Source organism: Vanellus vanellus (assembly GCF_965231255.1).
Source record: "Vanellus vanellus genome assembly, chromosome: 5".
NCBI classification, from domain to species: Eukaryota; Metazoa; Chordata; class Aves; order Charadriiformes; family Charadriidae; genus Vanellus; species Vanellus vanellus.
The window spans coordinates 18,236,511-18,252,528 of record NC_138910.1 but is presented as its reverse complement, the minus strand read 5'-3'; the positions used below and the strand labels follow the sequence as shown (position 1 = coordinate 18,252,528).

General features: G+C 48.6%; 1 protein-coding gene across 1 annotated transcript; it reads right to left on the bottom strand.

Annotated features, from left to right (window-relative positions):
- Positions 1-1,602: 1,602 nt before the first annotated feature.
- Positions 1,603-15,245, bottom strand: CNOT9 (CCR4-NOT transcription complex subunit 9). The gene is made up of 8 exons (XM_082483922.1): positions 15,140-15,245; positions 10,189-10,368; positions 9,079-9,194; positions 7,499-7,608; positions 6,627-6,736; positions 5,592-5,690; positions 2,984-3,075; positions 1,603-2,266 (listed from the first exon to the last, which is right to left on the bottom strand). Exons 1-8 carry the CDS (start codon positions 15,161-15,163, stop codon positions 2,098-2,100), a joined length of 900 nt encoding a protein of 299 aa, XP_082340048.1. The 5' UTR covers positions 15,164-15,245; the 3' UTR covers positions 1,603-2,097.
- Between the last annotated feature and the right edge of the window lie 773 nt (positions 15,246-16,018).

Sequence of the window (16,018 nt, the reverse complement as noted above, 5' to 3'; positions counted from 1 at the left end):
CTTGCACCCATCAGAGGGTCCTCAGTATGTCCTTGTCCCCATCCCAGCACACGGCGGTCCACATGCACTCCCAGAGCCAGGGCCCTCCAGTTGGGAAGAGATGCAGGACCCAAAGAGCAGGGCACAGCTTGAGCATCCTGGGGCAAAACCCCCATGGGGGATCCAAGCTGGGCCACCCTTGTGTGCGAGGGCTGCAGGGCAGGGACCAAACTTCAGGTGGCTGATGCTCTAACAGACCTGGACCCTGGGTGACAGTGGCAGTGCTTGCAAACACACAGCAGGAAGGCAGCAAGCGCTCTTCCCCAGTGGGCTCCATCCAGACCACTCGCTGCCTTCCTGCAAAGCACGACAGAGCAGTACGTGCACCCCAAAACCCCTTACCTGCTCCAGGAGAGATGGGGTACTGTAGGGATGCAGCCAGCTCCCACCGGGAAAGGCCACACGCTCCCCCCTACAGCTCACATCCCCACGCTGGCACAGCCCCCCTCCCTTCCTCCCGCCTGCAATAAATCCCCCTCACACACACACCGCTCGCCCTCCCCAAGAGACCAGACCGGGAGAAATCTGTGCTGGCTGGGGGTTTTATTTGTTAATCCAAACATACAAAAAGAAAAAAAGAAAAAAAAAAAAAAAAACACAAACCAAAACCAAACAGAAGCATTTTCACACCCTGTCAAGGTCAGGGTGGAGGGGAGGGAAAAGAAGGTGATGGTTATAAAATGGGACCCCGGGGGTAAGGAAGAGGCTGTGCTCTGGCCTTGTTACGCAAGGCTGCAAGGGGAGGAGGGAAGGGAAACGATGGGATTTAAGACACTGTTGGCACGACACCGCGGATGATCAGCAAAATGGGCTACTCGAGGAGGGGGGAGAAATCGAGTAGCTGCCCAGGCTTGCCTGCAGCCAAGCGCAGGCAGAGCAGGCTTTGCTGCAGCAGAACCCGAGAGCTCCTCGGCTGCTTCCGAGAGCCTGCTGCAGCCATGCTGACCCCTCGGCGCAGGGAAGGCAGGTAAGCGGCTGCTGGTCCAGTTTAATTGCAGTGGGGCCAAGGCAGACGCCAAGGCAGGTTTGAAAGCTGAAATGGATGCGGCCGGCTGGCAGAGACGAGCTGGGGGGGGGGGGGGGGGGGGGGGCAGGACTTGGAGACGCCTGGCAGGCGGCAGCAGGCAGGGAACCCGGCATACCTGGAGCCTGCTGGACATTGCTCCCAGCTCTCTTGCGGCAGGGGATCATCGGTGGGTGGCCTGCTGACCACCACAAGGCAGGTTCTCCAATGCTGTGCTGTTTGACGAGCCAGCCAGCAGCCTCACCAGGAAAGAGCTGGGCTAGATGGGAGACCAGCACACATCAGCCCCTGGTCAGCTGCGGGAGTGCACTATTTACAGCACAAGAGCCACAGTCCTGCTGTCTTCTCCTCCCTCAGAGCCCTGGGAAGCAAGCTTATGACGTGTGGGTTCATCGCAAGTAATCCACCCCTCCTCTTGGGGCGAGCACCGCGGTGGCCTGGCTCCAGCCGCTGCCTCCGCACCAAAGGAAAGGAAGAGAGAAGCTCGCTGCGCCAGCCAGATGCAGAGCCAGGAGTGAGGATGTGCTGGCAGGGAAGAAAGCTGTCCCCGGGCTACCTGCAGCTGAGTAGCAGTCTTAAGAGGGGATAAAACAACTGGATCGGATTTTATTCATCTCACTCATCTAAACAGACGTGTAAACAAGAAGTGACAAGGTACTGGAGGGATGTGGTGACAGCCTGTGTCACGCACTGCTTGGGTGGAGGCTGAGCTAGCTGGAAGTGCAGATATCTGCACTACCCCCTGCCTGGCAGTGCGGGCAGAGATGCCAGCCAAGCCTCCTGGACAGACAGGGATCTTTACAGATTGTTTTTATTGATTTTTTTTTTTTTTAAGCTGTAGTATCAGCATTTGCTGGTGTTGCGATCCCCAGAGGCATGCTGCATTGCTACAGAGCAGCCCTTTGGCTGGGCAGGATGGTCCAACAGTCCGGCAGCCAGCTGGCATGCCCAGTTTGTTACAGAAGAGGTCACCTGTTCCTGGTTCTTTGTAAACCTGAGCTGTTTCTTCCCCGGTCCCCCACCTCCCCCAGCAGTCATTGCGGAGGAAGAGGGATGCCCCGCGGGTCAGTGACTTGACCCTCTTGCAGGTTCTTGACAAGCTGAGCCAGCCAGCGCTTTGTGGTGGTGTCATCCTTCAGGACCTGGGCGAAGGTGGTGTCCTTCAGTTGGTCAGGAAGGCACTGCCTGAGAGCTTCACGTGCCCTACATCAAGAGACAAGAAATGGGGCCCAACAAATAAACTCACAGGGGCAAGAGGGGAGCAAACCCCATGGGGACACGATGCTCCTTTGCCTGGGGGTCTCCCTGGCAGGGCCAGCCAAGGAAAGCACCGAGCAGCAGCACCACAGCACGTGGTGCTCGGCCAGCCAGCACAGCTCCCATCCCCCACAGTGGATCCCACTGAGCCAACCTCTGTGCCCTGACACCCGTCAGTCAAGAGCAACGCAACGCCAGGAGAGACTGAGACAACAAATACATACCCAGCGGCTCTGGGCAGAGCTGCTGTCCAGCTGAGGGAATACAAACTGATTTCAAATTGAATTTCATCTCTTGGCTTCTACTGCCAGCAGCCCATATGATGCGGAAGAGGGAGAGCACAGCGTACCTTCCACACCTCAGTCCGTCCCTCCCTCATACCTACTCCAAGCTACATTTGAGCTCAGGCAGTCGTAACCTCAACAGCTTGAATCTGCACAAGTCCCAAACTGTCACTGTTTCTCCCATATACCATAAAAACTCCTGGGACTGGCAATAAAAAATAAATAAATAAATAAAACCCCACCCACCCATTTTCCACACTGAGTTCAGACTGATGGAAGGACAGACAAGGAACATTTACCCTCCCCGAGTGGGCACTGTGGAGAACTGCACTTCCAAGGGAGTGGGAAAAAACCCTGCCCAAACTCCTAAAATGTTTACCTGGGGTTATCAGAAAGGCGAAGGTAGCAGCGGACAACATGTTTCAGCAGCCGTGCCGATGGCTCCTTGGAGAGCTGCAGGACCATTTTACCCTGTTTGATAGAGGCCAGTGCCACCAGTTAAAGTCTTTGTAAGAAGAGCTACACAATCAAACAGAGACTGGGAAACACCATTAAATCACTCGCTATGGCTTCCCACACATCACAACCCATTACCTTTCATCTAGATAACCCTGCCTGGAGCCCAGCACTCTGCTTTCCAAGATGCCTTTGAGAAGAGCAGCTAGCCATTACTTGGAAAGGATTCTCCCAATAGCTTGGGGAAAGCTTGTCTCATCTCTGTTTGGTTTTTACCTCCCTAGGACTGCTTAGTGGTCCAACTCTCTGCTAGATTAAAGAGAACCTGGGGTTTCCTCCTCGCGGAGGAAGGCGAACATATCCCAAACACTTTGATAAGCTCAGGCTGAGTCACCCCATGAGGTGTGTTCCCGAGCTCTGCAACACTCCCTGTTCTCATCTGCGCTGCCTTCATTTCAACGTCCTTTTAAAATGTTAACTATAGCTTGGGAAGCCATGCTGAAGGACTGGGCTCACCCACATCGTGTACAGTAAGATCCACATCTGGTCTTACCGCACACTCAAGAGTTGTATTATTTTTTTTTTTCTGCTACATCCCTCATTAAGCCATGACTGGGAAGCAAGACCAGGGCAGATCTCCCTGGCCTGGCCTCCATTTCTCACACTAAGACTTGGCACACAGTTGCACCTTTGCATGCACCCAGCCTACTGAACAGTGTGGATGCCTTCACATGCCTGCTTTGAAGGACTTCAACAGTCTGCTTCCTCATATTTAGGAGTCAATCAGATCTGCCCAACAAGTTGGGGTTTTTCCCCTGTAGAACTACATTGACTAGCACTAATCATTTTCTTCATTAGCCAAATTCACCTGTATTTGGATATTCAGGCAGTTAGCAATTAGCAGGGCTGCCTCATCTGCCCTTTTGCAAGCTTCCGGTTCTCAGCAATTCCCCAGGATACTAGTATTTCTTCGAAATAAAGAACAAGCCAGAGAGCTCTTCAGACAGCTCCTACATGGGAATTACAACTTGCTCTTTTAAAAGCATCTAATACTTGCATAACATCTTACTCCATTATCATCAGCAGACAAGGAAGTAAATCACCACCTTCATGAAACAGGAGTACACTATCCCGATTTTTGAAATACAGAAGAGAAGTGTCTATGAATATTTTCATCTTTCTCTGTAGCGTTATGGAATATTAATCATGTCAGTGCTTCACCCACTGGTGGGATTATACCACAGCTAGGATTTCTCCTGAGCTAACACAGCTTTACAGGCCCACATCCTTCCTTCCGTGTTCGTACCCTTCCCAGCCACAAATTCTTCCTTGGTCTCCTTCTCTCCCCTCCACTACCCCAGGGTTTCTAATTGCATTCTTCACTTTGCCTCCGAACCAGATGTAATTTCAAAGTCGATCCTTTTCTTGAATGCAAAAATTATGTCACATTGGATATTATGGACATCAGCTCACAAATGTTCATATTTTGCTGCCTGTGGATGAATTAGGAGGTAACGTTTTCTTTACATTTGGGAAAACAGACAGACAAATAACTATTCCCAATGAAAACATCAACATTTAGGCACAGAACCAGCATTGCAAAGAGCTTAACTTAATGCTGCATTTTCTTCTCCTGAGACTGCTGTTTAAAAAGCAAACAAGCAACCACCAAACACAAAAGCAGGACAATAGCTATTCCAGGGTAGACATGTATTCCCCTCTGTGAGCTCAATGATAATAAAGCTCAAGTTGGGACTATTACTCCTGGGACAAACAAATTGTGAGTGCTCAAACTTCTCCTTTACAGGAGACAGGGAATGGACAAAAATTGTCTGCTGTCTCTGTCTTCCAACACAAGAATTAGAGTCATAAGCAGCAGCTAGTAGGAGCCAGGTTCAAAGAGGAAAAAAAAAGAAGGTTGGCCTTCAAGGCAGCAAACAGAAAACCCATGAAACTCCTTGGTAAAGGACATTGTGGACACAAAAAGTTTCCATGGGTTCAAGGGGAGGATAGGACAAACACTGGGGGTTATTGCATAGAAAACCCACAACTGGCCCAGAAATACAAAGCTGAAAACAGATAGCAGCTGTGAGATTGTTACAAGGGCAAGTATCATATATGCTTGCCCAGCTCTCACTCCTTTGCTCAGCTTGCTGCTCTTTCAACCTATCGTGGGAGACAGAGATGGGAAATGGATCCATGGTCTGAGCCGCGTGATCATTCTTATATAAAATTAAATCAATTCACATTCAACCAACAACCCTGAAAACTCTTTTTCTTCTGTGGAGATGTTTAGCCGGTTTATCTTGGGGATGTAGTATATTACAACTAATATGTGTTCTCTTGACACACAAACCAGAGATATACAAAGGAAACAGGCAGGAACAGAGAGCTACAGTGTCGCAAGCAGTAAGCCCAAGAACAACTTGCCCCTCTCAGCCTGTGCTCCAACCAGAGAGCAGTAAAGTAGCTGCTGCAGAAGCTAGAGCATTTTTTTCTTTTTTTAAAAGAGAAGAAACAAATAGTCTTACCAGTATCATGGCAACATGGGAAAACCGCTCGTAAGTCTGACAAATATATGCCAGCCCTGTGTCATCCAGGAGGATTTTCTGAAGAATAAAGGTAGCAACCTAGAATGGGGAGAAAGCAGAAAAGAAAGCATATAAACAACTCATCTATCCTGAAAAGGGACAGCCTTTGTGCTGTGTTCTTTTCAAGGCAGTCCCAGGGCTGAAAGGCCTTTCAGCAGGCAGCAAATGCTTTACTCAGTGGAAGTTTAAAGCCAAAAGAAAATGCAGGACACTACACAATGCTTGGCATCTCTGGCTAAAGAAAAGACATGGACACAAAGCAGCGTGTACAAGATGATTGGATGCAGGTTGTGTAAGATGGCAACTACTGCCAGGCTGCTCAGGACAGCCTCAGGATTACAGCCATGACACTCTAGTCACAGAGCAAGCAGCAGGAGAAGGATCTGTCCCTTGGCCCTCCTATCTAGATGGAAAGCTGATTTTGGTTTTTGTCTTGAGTGTTACTGATTCATCATGAGACGCATGACTTTCTGGAAGAACCTCAGCAAGCCGCGTCAGCAGGCTTCACCAGAGATGCACACACAGACTAAAACCTGTAGCCAGCCTACCTGGGTCATCAGACCAGCCTGACCACAAACCTGAGTTCATGGGGGAAAGGAGCCTCTGATCAGAGGAGACAACAAATCAGTCTAGTGTGGTGAACATTCCCATAACCACCACTAACAGCTGCTGCCCAACCATAGCTACAGCATTTGTTCTCTCAGGCCAAGGAAAGTTGATCCAGCTCAGCCCTGAAAGTCACTCTGCAGGGCTGCAAAGGAGGAAATGGATGTTGAGAGCAGCAAAACTACCAAGCTCAGGAACTCCAGCTTAGTTTGGTGGTTTGGGTTTGTTTGGTTGGTTTTTGAGGAGGTAAAAACTCCACCCAGAGTTGCTGCAGCATTTGCAACAGGACACGAGCCAATTCTGCAGGTTACTGGCTGCCTGGTCAGTCAGAGATAAACAAGTCTTAATTAAGACACAAAGAGTAGGTACCGTTTTGGAGAGTTCACTGCCAGACTCCATAATGCGTAAGCACAGGGGGATAATTTCTGTTGTCAATAAGAAATTTATCACTTCTTGCTCATCAGTTTTCACCAAGGCCCCTCGAAGGAAAAACAAAGACAAAATCAATAAATGATAAATTGTTTCCAAAAGTCTCACCTGTCAAAGAGGGCCTGTGCTGTGTCCTCCCCAGGAATCGTTAAGTCTGCATGGCAGGCAAAGCAACTGTCATCCTAAATATGCTGCAGCACATGGCTGGAGAAGAAATCATTTTGGCAACATAAAAGTAATGAAGTTGGGTTTGGGGGTTGTTTGTTTTTCAGAAAGGGGATGCATTCTTGGCTCTTCCCCAGCGGTAACAAAACCACAAAAGGATCATATCACCCACAGCAACCTCTGGGAAGAACTACATTTTAAGACCTTCTTTCTTCATGTGTTGGGAGAGAAATTTTTGGGGCAGAAAGAAGAAAAAGCCCAAACAACAGGATAAGGGGAAGACACAGCAAATACACCCAAGCCAATCAATGGCAAAAATGCAAAGAAAGCCCAGTCTGCGCCCACCCATCCCAGTGTCTAGCTGGCTGGGCTGAGGGGCAAGGCTGAACAAGCCTGCAGGTGCTTGTACTCACAGGAAACATTTTTGGCAATGCACTCAACTTCAGTGTTTTGTTATTAGCGAAAAGTCCAGTTCCTACACACTAAGAGGAACCTGCCTCCACAACTGATGGAAAAGGAACAGCTCCTCAGAAAATCCCAATAAAGAGAGACCTGTGATTTTGGTTGTGCTGGTCTCTATACCCACAGCATGAACTGCATCCAACTTGATAAGATACCTGTGCTCCAGCATTAATCTGGCTGCTTACCAATCACTCCGAGGCTCGTGAGCCGCAGGTACTCAAATGGACGTGTCTTGCTAACTGTGTGCAAGAAGGGGTACAGGAAGAGAGGGATATGAGCTGCCAGAAAAGCTGACCTGTAGGAAAGTGAGAATACCCAATGTGAGAGACAAGGAAAACAAAACGAGCACACAGTCCAGCATTACCATGCAAAGCCTCAGTCTGTTCCTGACAGACACCATTGCTGCTGCTCCTCAAAAGAGGGTAACAGTTCGTTCTCCGATGGAAAGGTATGAAGTAAATTCTGCACTGGGTGTAGCACAAAACCTAATACCCAAACTGTCAGTCACCTGCATCACTGCTTCCAGCTGACCAGGAACAGAACACATTCTGTTGTTTGTACTATCTCTTCCTGCCACTGAGACCCTCTGCTTTGTACATTCACTGTTATATTTCACCTTGCAGGCTCCCACGGGCACTGACAGTCAGCCACAATTCATGTGCAAAGCCTCCGCACAACGGAAATCCAGACTGGCTGATCTCTAGGCATTACCAGAGTTTAAATGTGCACAGCCACCTTTCCGCAGAAGTCCTCACACCGCCTTCTGACAACGGTGAAAAATACAGACTGCAGGGAGAAATCTGAAGGTTGCTCTGCCAGCAGAGGGAAGCTCTCTTGCACAACCTTCCAACATTCTTCCTCTGTTTTCAGTTTTGAAACTTTAAATCATAGAATGGTTTAGAGTTGGAAAGGACCTTGAAGATCATTGAGTTCCAACCCCCCTGCCATAGGCAGGGACACTTCCCACTAGACCAGGTTGCCCATTGAACACCTCCAGGGATGGGACCTCAACAACCTCTCCGGGCAACCTATTCCAGTGCCTTACAACCCTCAAAGTAAAAAAAAAAAATCTTCATCCCATTTCTTTGGATGTCATCTCACGGAGGGTTGCTGCTTAACGCTACTTTGCAGCAGCTGAAAAACAACTTCAGCTATGTAGCACTCTCTTCTCAGCAGGAACAGAAGCATGAGATCATGGATCTCTGGGTAATTTTCTTATGAGTTTTAGCTACTGATTCTGGATGAACCAAGATCATCTTTTCCCCTGCTAACATGGGCTGGACACAGACTGAGAAAACTCCAGACATGGCTCTGCTATTGCTCCCTTGCCAGACACAAACTCTGGGAAGGACAGTCCTGCTCATTCCACCCTTTGGACAGCTGGTCTAAATAACTGTAAGCTGCTGATCTAAATAACTGTAAGCTCATTAAAACAAGGATCCTGCACACAGCACTCTGCACAAAGGTACCCTTATCTCTGGCTGAGATCCCAGGAGCTGCCACAACCCAGTGTTTTGGGAATTTACAATATCTAAGGATGACCCAGGGAATGCAATGCATTTAGGACCACCATAAAGCTGTCATCCTGCTAATCCGTGCAAACAAGTGAAAGCAGCAGGCAGCTGCCTATCTTCCAGCTCAGTCCTCTCTTCCACTTCTCTTAGTGAAAAAGAAGAGAGGAGCTTACGTACTTCTGGAGTCAAGCAGACCAGGTGAGCTGCCAACATCAACACCTTAGAAAACTCACTCACTTGAAAACACTTACCTCGTTTCAGGATGCGATGCAACACACTGTAACAGAGCTAAAGCATTGCATACTCTGTTGGACTGATGGGCTGTCAAAGTCGGAGGGTTAATCGATGGATAAATATTTACAATTTCCTAAAAATTAAAAGATGAAGAAAAGTTAAAGGCGAAAGCCATCAGAAAGCTGCACCAAAGCACTTGCCCAGCAAGGAACTATGATGACAGATGACAGTCTGCTTTCACTAAGCAGCACTTTGAAGTTACATGGTAGCCACCACACTGCTCAGGCAAGGGCAGATCTGGGTCAGAGTCAATTTGACAGGGAGTCAGAGGAATGCATTCAAACCTTAATTTCAGTAAAAAAAAGGGTTCATTTGATTTCCTGGCTCTTTACTAGTGTAGGAACTGCTTTGTTTTGAACTTTGGAGTGTTGTTCCTGTGCCTAGAAGCAAAACACACCCACTCTATTCATACGGTAGCTGCTGGTACTCTTCTAACTCAGTGCAGGGGAAGCAGCTGAGGGCGACAAATACAATTCAGAAATCTGCCTGCTTCCAACTACAGCTCCCTTCTAATTTGCTTCACTTGTTTCAGGGCCATTCTGAGAACAGTTTAACATTGCCAATCTTGCACTCTTTTCTTTCCTTCTTCAAAAGGAATTACTAGATTCGGCACTGAGAGATAGCCAGTCATCAGCTGTAGAGTAGTTTGCCCAGAGATAAGCTGAGCTGCTCGGTTTCACATGAAATGCAGGTACATTCCCTTGCAAGGATCTCTGGAGCAGTGAGTAGCATTCCCCTCATGCCCTTTCAGCACGCTCCCTGCAAGGGCAACCTTTTGACCCCGAAGCCCTCAAGCCCATGCAAAACAAATCAAACCAGAGATCTTAGGAGTAAGACTGTTGTGGCTTTGCTACAACATTGTATGAAAATAAGCTGAATGTGATCCACAGGGAGGTCATACAGTCAAGAAATTGCCTGTTCCCCTTCCAACTATGCATACATCATACTCCCAGCAATGGCAATAAGAGACCCCACCAGTGCCTCCCCAGATCTGCCCCATGGACGCACAAGCTCTGCAATGTGCTGGTGCTGCACCACGGAATAAAGACACCGCCAGTCCTACCCACCTGAAGGAGCGCTGCGATCGTGCCAAATGAGTGCCACAGCATCGGGGCAAGGTCAGGAACAGACTCACGCTTCTTGCTCAGTTCCAGCAGCGCATTCTCCCGTGTCTCAGGGCTGGACAGCTCATTGATCCACTGATAGATCTTTTCGCGGTCAACCTGAGCCAGCGCTGTTGGCACAGGCTGGGAGGGAGACAAAAAAAAAAAATCAGTCCAAACATTTTATTCAAATCTCACCCAAACCCTTCCTACAACCTGGCAGATAAGCAAAAAAGTGCTCAAGAAACTCGTGACTGGGGGAAGGAAGAACTAAAGCTGCATTAAGATGCTCTGGTTATGGATCCCTTCCTTAGATTAGTTTATTTCACCTATTTGAAACGCAATGATTTTACTTTCTGGCCTGACTTGTTAGGACAGTCTCTCTTAATCCGCCTGTCAAGTAGTATCTTGTAACTTCACTCAGCAATATAAGAAAGTCATGCTGCTGCCTGTCTGTGCCAGCAGAGCTCCCAGGTAGGTCACACATACTTTAGTCAGCTATCATTTGCTCCACCTGTATTTAGCACGTGTTCACTTCACGCTTCAAGTGCAAGCTTCCACAAATTCAAAGGCAGATGCTACCTCTCCAAAAATATCCGTGACATTGGAACCTGCCAAAGGGATTCACCCAACATACATGAGAAAAACATTCATACAAATATGAGAAAAATTCTCACTGCTCCAACATCAGCATGACACCATCCACAGCCAGTGAAACCTGCTGTTAGAGATGCCCTGTATTCATCCCATGTATCTTTTTACATGCATGGAGCTAAAAGGGAATTTTTCAAAACTGATTTTGTGCAAAATTTCCTCTTCAAAATAAATCCAGAGAAGGGCAGATCTGTATTCACAGTCAAGGCACATTTTCTACTACTCAGGAGAAATGCAGGATTTCTCTTCTGCCTTTCTTGGAACATCAGGGAAATAACAACGTCAAGGCCAACAAGTTTTCAAGCCAAAAAAATGAGGGAGGGCTGGGAAGGAAAGGAAGAGAAACAGGGACAGTGGAATTGTAGCACAGTTTCTGTGGAGAGGGCAAGACACGAACCTGTCAATGGAAGTTTGTCTCATTCCTCTGCTGGCACAAGCAGCACTCAAGGTGGAAACAAATGCTCAATAGGCTTCCTAAGTAGACAGTTTGGTGATTCAGATACAAAATTTTGAGGAAGACAAACATCAACATTAAAACCTCCTGTGTGAACACTTCCAGAAGCCTGTTCAGAACGTATCCAAACATTCTGCCACAGTGTTTACTATTCAAGTAAAGCACAGCCCTGTTGGTATGCTGCTGCTCCTGAGCTAGCCTGCAGGCAACCAGCTCAGCATCCCCACATGTATGGCAATCACAGCTGGGAACAGCGAACGGACAGTATTTCTTTTTTTTTTTTTTTTTTTTTAACCCAGACTAAAACTCTTTATGCGCTTACCACAACAGATGTGAGTGCTGCCTGTACTGCACTGACAGCAACACTACTACTAAGTGGCTCATCACCAAGGAGCTGAAGAGAACACAAAGGAGTTTAGGAATTGAAAGTGGCTGGAACCAAACCTGAAACCATATGCCAGAGGCAGGTTCCCAAAACTGCAGGAGGGATGGAGACTTTTTAACTTTTGGCAGACACCTCCAGAGCTTTCTGTCTCTATTTCTGCAAAGGTTTCCCTCCTCCATTCATCCACATGTTATATCCATAGTCACATCCAAGGACATTCTTCCCCAGTTGTGGGATTTCTCTCTCCCCCAGCCACTTCCATCATATTATTTAACTTAAATGCCTATATATAAGCCAGTGTGCTGTTATCAATCCCTATACTCTTAGGGCTTAAATACCTTTTTAGCTGTTCATCTTTCCTCCTATCCTCTTTTTTTCTCGTCTACTCAATTTTACTTTTTTTTTTTTTTCCTCAGAACCTCACACTAAATTAGTAATCCTGACAAATGCATTGTGCTCTTACAGCTGGGAGTGCAATTCCAACGGCAACTCCTACACTGGAGCACAGAAAGAGAGGGAGAATGAGCAGAGCTCATTTGTTTTCATTTGGGCTGGTAGAGTGACAAGCAGTGTAGCAATAATGTTGTTATAATTGTGTTATCTAAAGCTTTCATCTATTTTTCTAGACTCACTGGATGTTTCAGTTCCTGTAAGCTTAAATACATCGACCCTTTAAAAGCACAATCATGTGTTTGTGATCCCTAGAGAACACTAAGTAGATTTTCCACACAATTAAGTTTATGATGTCCAATATCTGTCTTAGCCAGAACCAACCGCTTTTCACAGGCTCTACAGTGGCTCCTCTCGTTTTAGTTTAAATTGAAAGATGTATTTTTCCCAATTTCCTACTTTATTGTTGTCCCCCCTTCTCCCTCTAAAACCTAAAATTCTGGGGAACCCTGAGGGCTACATACCAATCTTGCAAGGTCTGACACAGAACCCTGCCAGGCAGACCTTTTTGCACACAGGGAAAGCAAAAGTTACCAACAGTATCTCAACACAGCACAAACTAGCCACCTCTGCATCATAAAATATCTTGTAACATCTTCCTCAAGAGAAACAGCATTACCTCAAACATCCATGCTCAATTACATCTCCAGAAAAACCACATAACAAACTGAATTTAGGCAACTGGCTTTCTCTTCCAAGTTGAGCAGTTGCTGCTAGGCACACTGGTAAACATACTTGTCAAACAAATTAGAACACTGACTAACTGGATACATGTGCTTTTTAAACTATTCTGACAGATCACCAACTCAAAATGAACTTTGAACTTCAGTAGCAGCAAATTAGCTGGTTTGAGTTGGGCTTTCAATACCTTACTGTTAGTTACAGCTACATTTATTGGTTTTAGCCTGTTCTCGAGCCTCTAGCACCTTATGCTGTCTTCAGGTCTGAAATAGAAGTGTCAGCTCTGCCACCAGCATGACTGTTGTCACTGTTTCAGTTGGGACAGAGTTAACCTTCTTACTAGCAACTGGTATAGTGCTATGTTTTGGATTTGGGATGAAAACAATGTTGATAGTGCACTGATGGTTTTGGTTGTTGCTAGGCAGTCAAGGCTTTTTCTGCTCCTCAAACTACCCTGCCAGCGAGCAGGTTGGGGGTGCACAAGAGGCTGGGAGCAGACACAGCCAGGACAGCTGACCTCAATTCACCAAAGGGATATTCCATGCCATATGATGTCATGCTCAGTATATAAAGCTGGGGGAAGGAAGGATGGGGGAACATCTGGAGTCATGGCATTTGTCTTCCCAAGTAACTTTTAAGCGTGATGGAGCCCTGCTTTCCTGGGGATGGCTGAACACCTGCCTGCCAATGGGAAGCAGTGAATGAATTTCTTGGTTTTGCTTTGCTTGCACGTGCAGCTTTTGCTTTACTTATTAAACTGCCTTTATCTCAACCCACAAGTTTTCTCACTTTTACTCTCCTGATTCTCTTCCCCATCCCAATCAGTCGAGTAAGCGAGCAGCTGCACAGTCCTAACTGCCAGCTGGGGTTAAACCATGACAACTGTACAAAGACCAATGCTCTGGCTTACCCCAGCTTTATCGTGACAGCATTCACAACACCCAAATGGATTTCTGAGCCAATTCATGACCCTCCTAAGAGTTAACATTATTTACTGCAGCTCCCAAGCACAACTCCAGAGCCAAATACCCTCCCCTGTCACCTTTAGTCTATGCGTACAAACCAACTGTGATAGGAAACATTTCAATACAGAACTACCAGGTGGCGTGAATTATGTAGAAATTAAATATACAGTCAAATAAGTCCCAAAATAAAGTTGATTTCTATTCTTGAAACAGATTATTTTGTTAAAATTGTCTTTAAAAAAGTTCCTTTTATAGAGAGGTAACTAGAACAGATAGAAGATTAATGGGAAATACAACAGTTCCTCGTGCATTTTGACAAGCACTTAGGAATTACTTTGTTATAAAAAATGTAAATGCTGATTAAGAGAGTTCTCTATGATCTTGCACACCCTCCTATGCTCCAGAAAGTATCACTTTAAATCAGAAGTATTTGCCAGCACTCCAAGGACCAATTTAAAGTCATGAGCACTTAAACAAAGTGGGAAGACTTAAAAAGTTCTCTCAACTCCTGTTCATAAGTACTTTACCCGCTCTTGTTAGTCCAAGCAGACCCTTGAGCTAAGATCATCTGAAACCAGTTGTAACCACTGGTCTTGCAGTACACCTCCCAAACCCAATACACGCCACAGACTCAACCAACTCTAGAAAAAACACATTGTTCAAACTCAGCTTCCGTTTTTGAGTACCATTCTACTCCCACCAGCCTGAACATCAGCTTCCTGAGGGGGAGGATGGCAAGCACCAACTATGGACAGCACTGCAAGGTACTGGGGAGGGAAACGGCAGAAGGAACAGGCCGTCTCTGCCTTTCCTACTGCTTGCCTGCTGCCCTGAGGAACTTTTCACTATCTCCTCTTTCCCTCTGCAGTCAAGGCCAGAAATAAAAGTGCTCCCCAGAGGACAGAGTAGGTGTCTGGGCATGCAGGAGGTGTCCAGGCGCTGGGAGGGAGCGCAGTGAGCAAGAGGACGGAAAACCCTACGTGATACACACCGGGTGGGAGGCGCACAGCTCGGGCACTCAGAAGGGAAGCCCTCCAGGCCCCTGGGCGAGCCACCCCATCCACACGAGCAACAGAGCAAGGCACGGCCGCCTCGGGAAGGCACAGAGGAGTCCCCAAGGGAGCAGCCCGGAGCAAGAAAGCACTCGCTCACCGCCTGCCCACTACCAAAGACATCCCGCCGCCCCAGTCGGCCACCGGCGTGCTGAGGGGAGTACGGCCGCAGCCCCGCTCCCCGCGCGGCCTGCGCCAACAGGGCCCGCGCCAACGGGGTCCCCGTCCCCAGCCCCGTCCACCCGCCCCATCGGTGCACGGAGCCGCGCCTCACCGCGGCCGTGGCCAAGCTGTGCATGGTGGGAGCGCTGCCGATGCTGCCTCCAGACTCGCCTCAGAAGGCCGCCGCCATCGACCCAAGGCCCGCCCTGACCCCTCACCCCGCGCGCGAGGGAGGCTGGGATAGGGGGCAGAGCGAAGAGTTCCTCCGCCACTGCGCATGCGCGCAAGGCAGCGGGCGGCCTCCCCTCTCCAAGCCGGTCGGCTTCAGCGCATGCGCGCCCGGGCAGGGCGGTGCCGCCGCGCTGACGTCAGCTCATGCGTGCGTGCGTGCGTGCGTGCGTGCGTGCGGTGTCTGGCGCTGCTGGCCGGTTCCCGCCATCCGCCGCCGCCGCCCCCCCCTTCCCCTTCCCCCCCCCGTCCCGGGCCTCAGCGGCGCCGGGGACGCGCCGGGACGCAGGTACCGGGGCTTGGGCCCCCCTTCCTCTTTCCTATCTTCCCTTTCCTCCCGCCTCGCCGCTCCATGGCCGCCCCCGGGCCGGGCCGCTGTGAGGGGAGGCGCCGTACGGCGCCTCCCCTCACAGCGGCCCGGCCCGGGGGCGGCCATGGAGCGGCGAGGCGGGAGACGCAACTCTCACCCCCTGTCCGGGAAGGGGGGGCCCTCCTCGGCCTCCTCCTCCTCTTTCATTCATTTCTTCTAATTTCTTCTTTTTCTCTCTTTTTTTTTTTTTAATTTAAAATATCCCCTGTGCCGTGCTAAGCGGGAGCCCGCGGGGGGGGCGGTGCGTGAGGTTGGGAGAGGGGGGCTGTTTCTCGTTTTAAGTTGCTTTAAGGATTTGCGAGAAGTTCTGCGTCGGTGGGTTGGGTCTGATCGGCTTTCAGCTGTGAGGAGTCTTCGGCGCGTTGCTGCCCAAACTGGGAGAGATTTTATTAG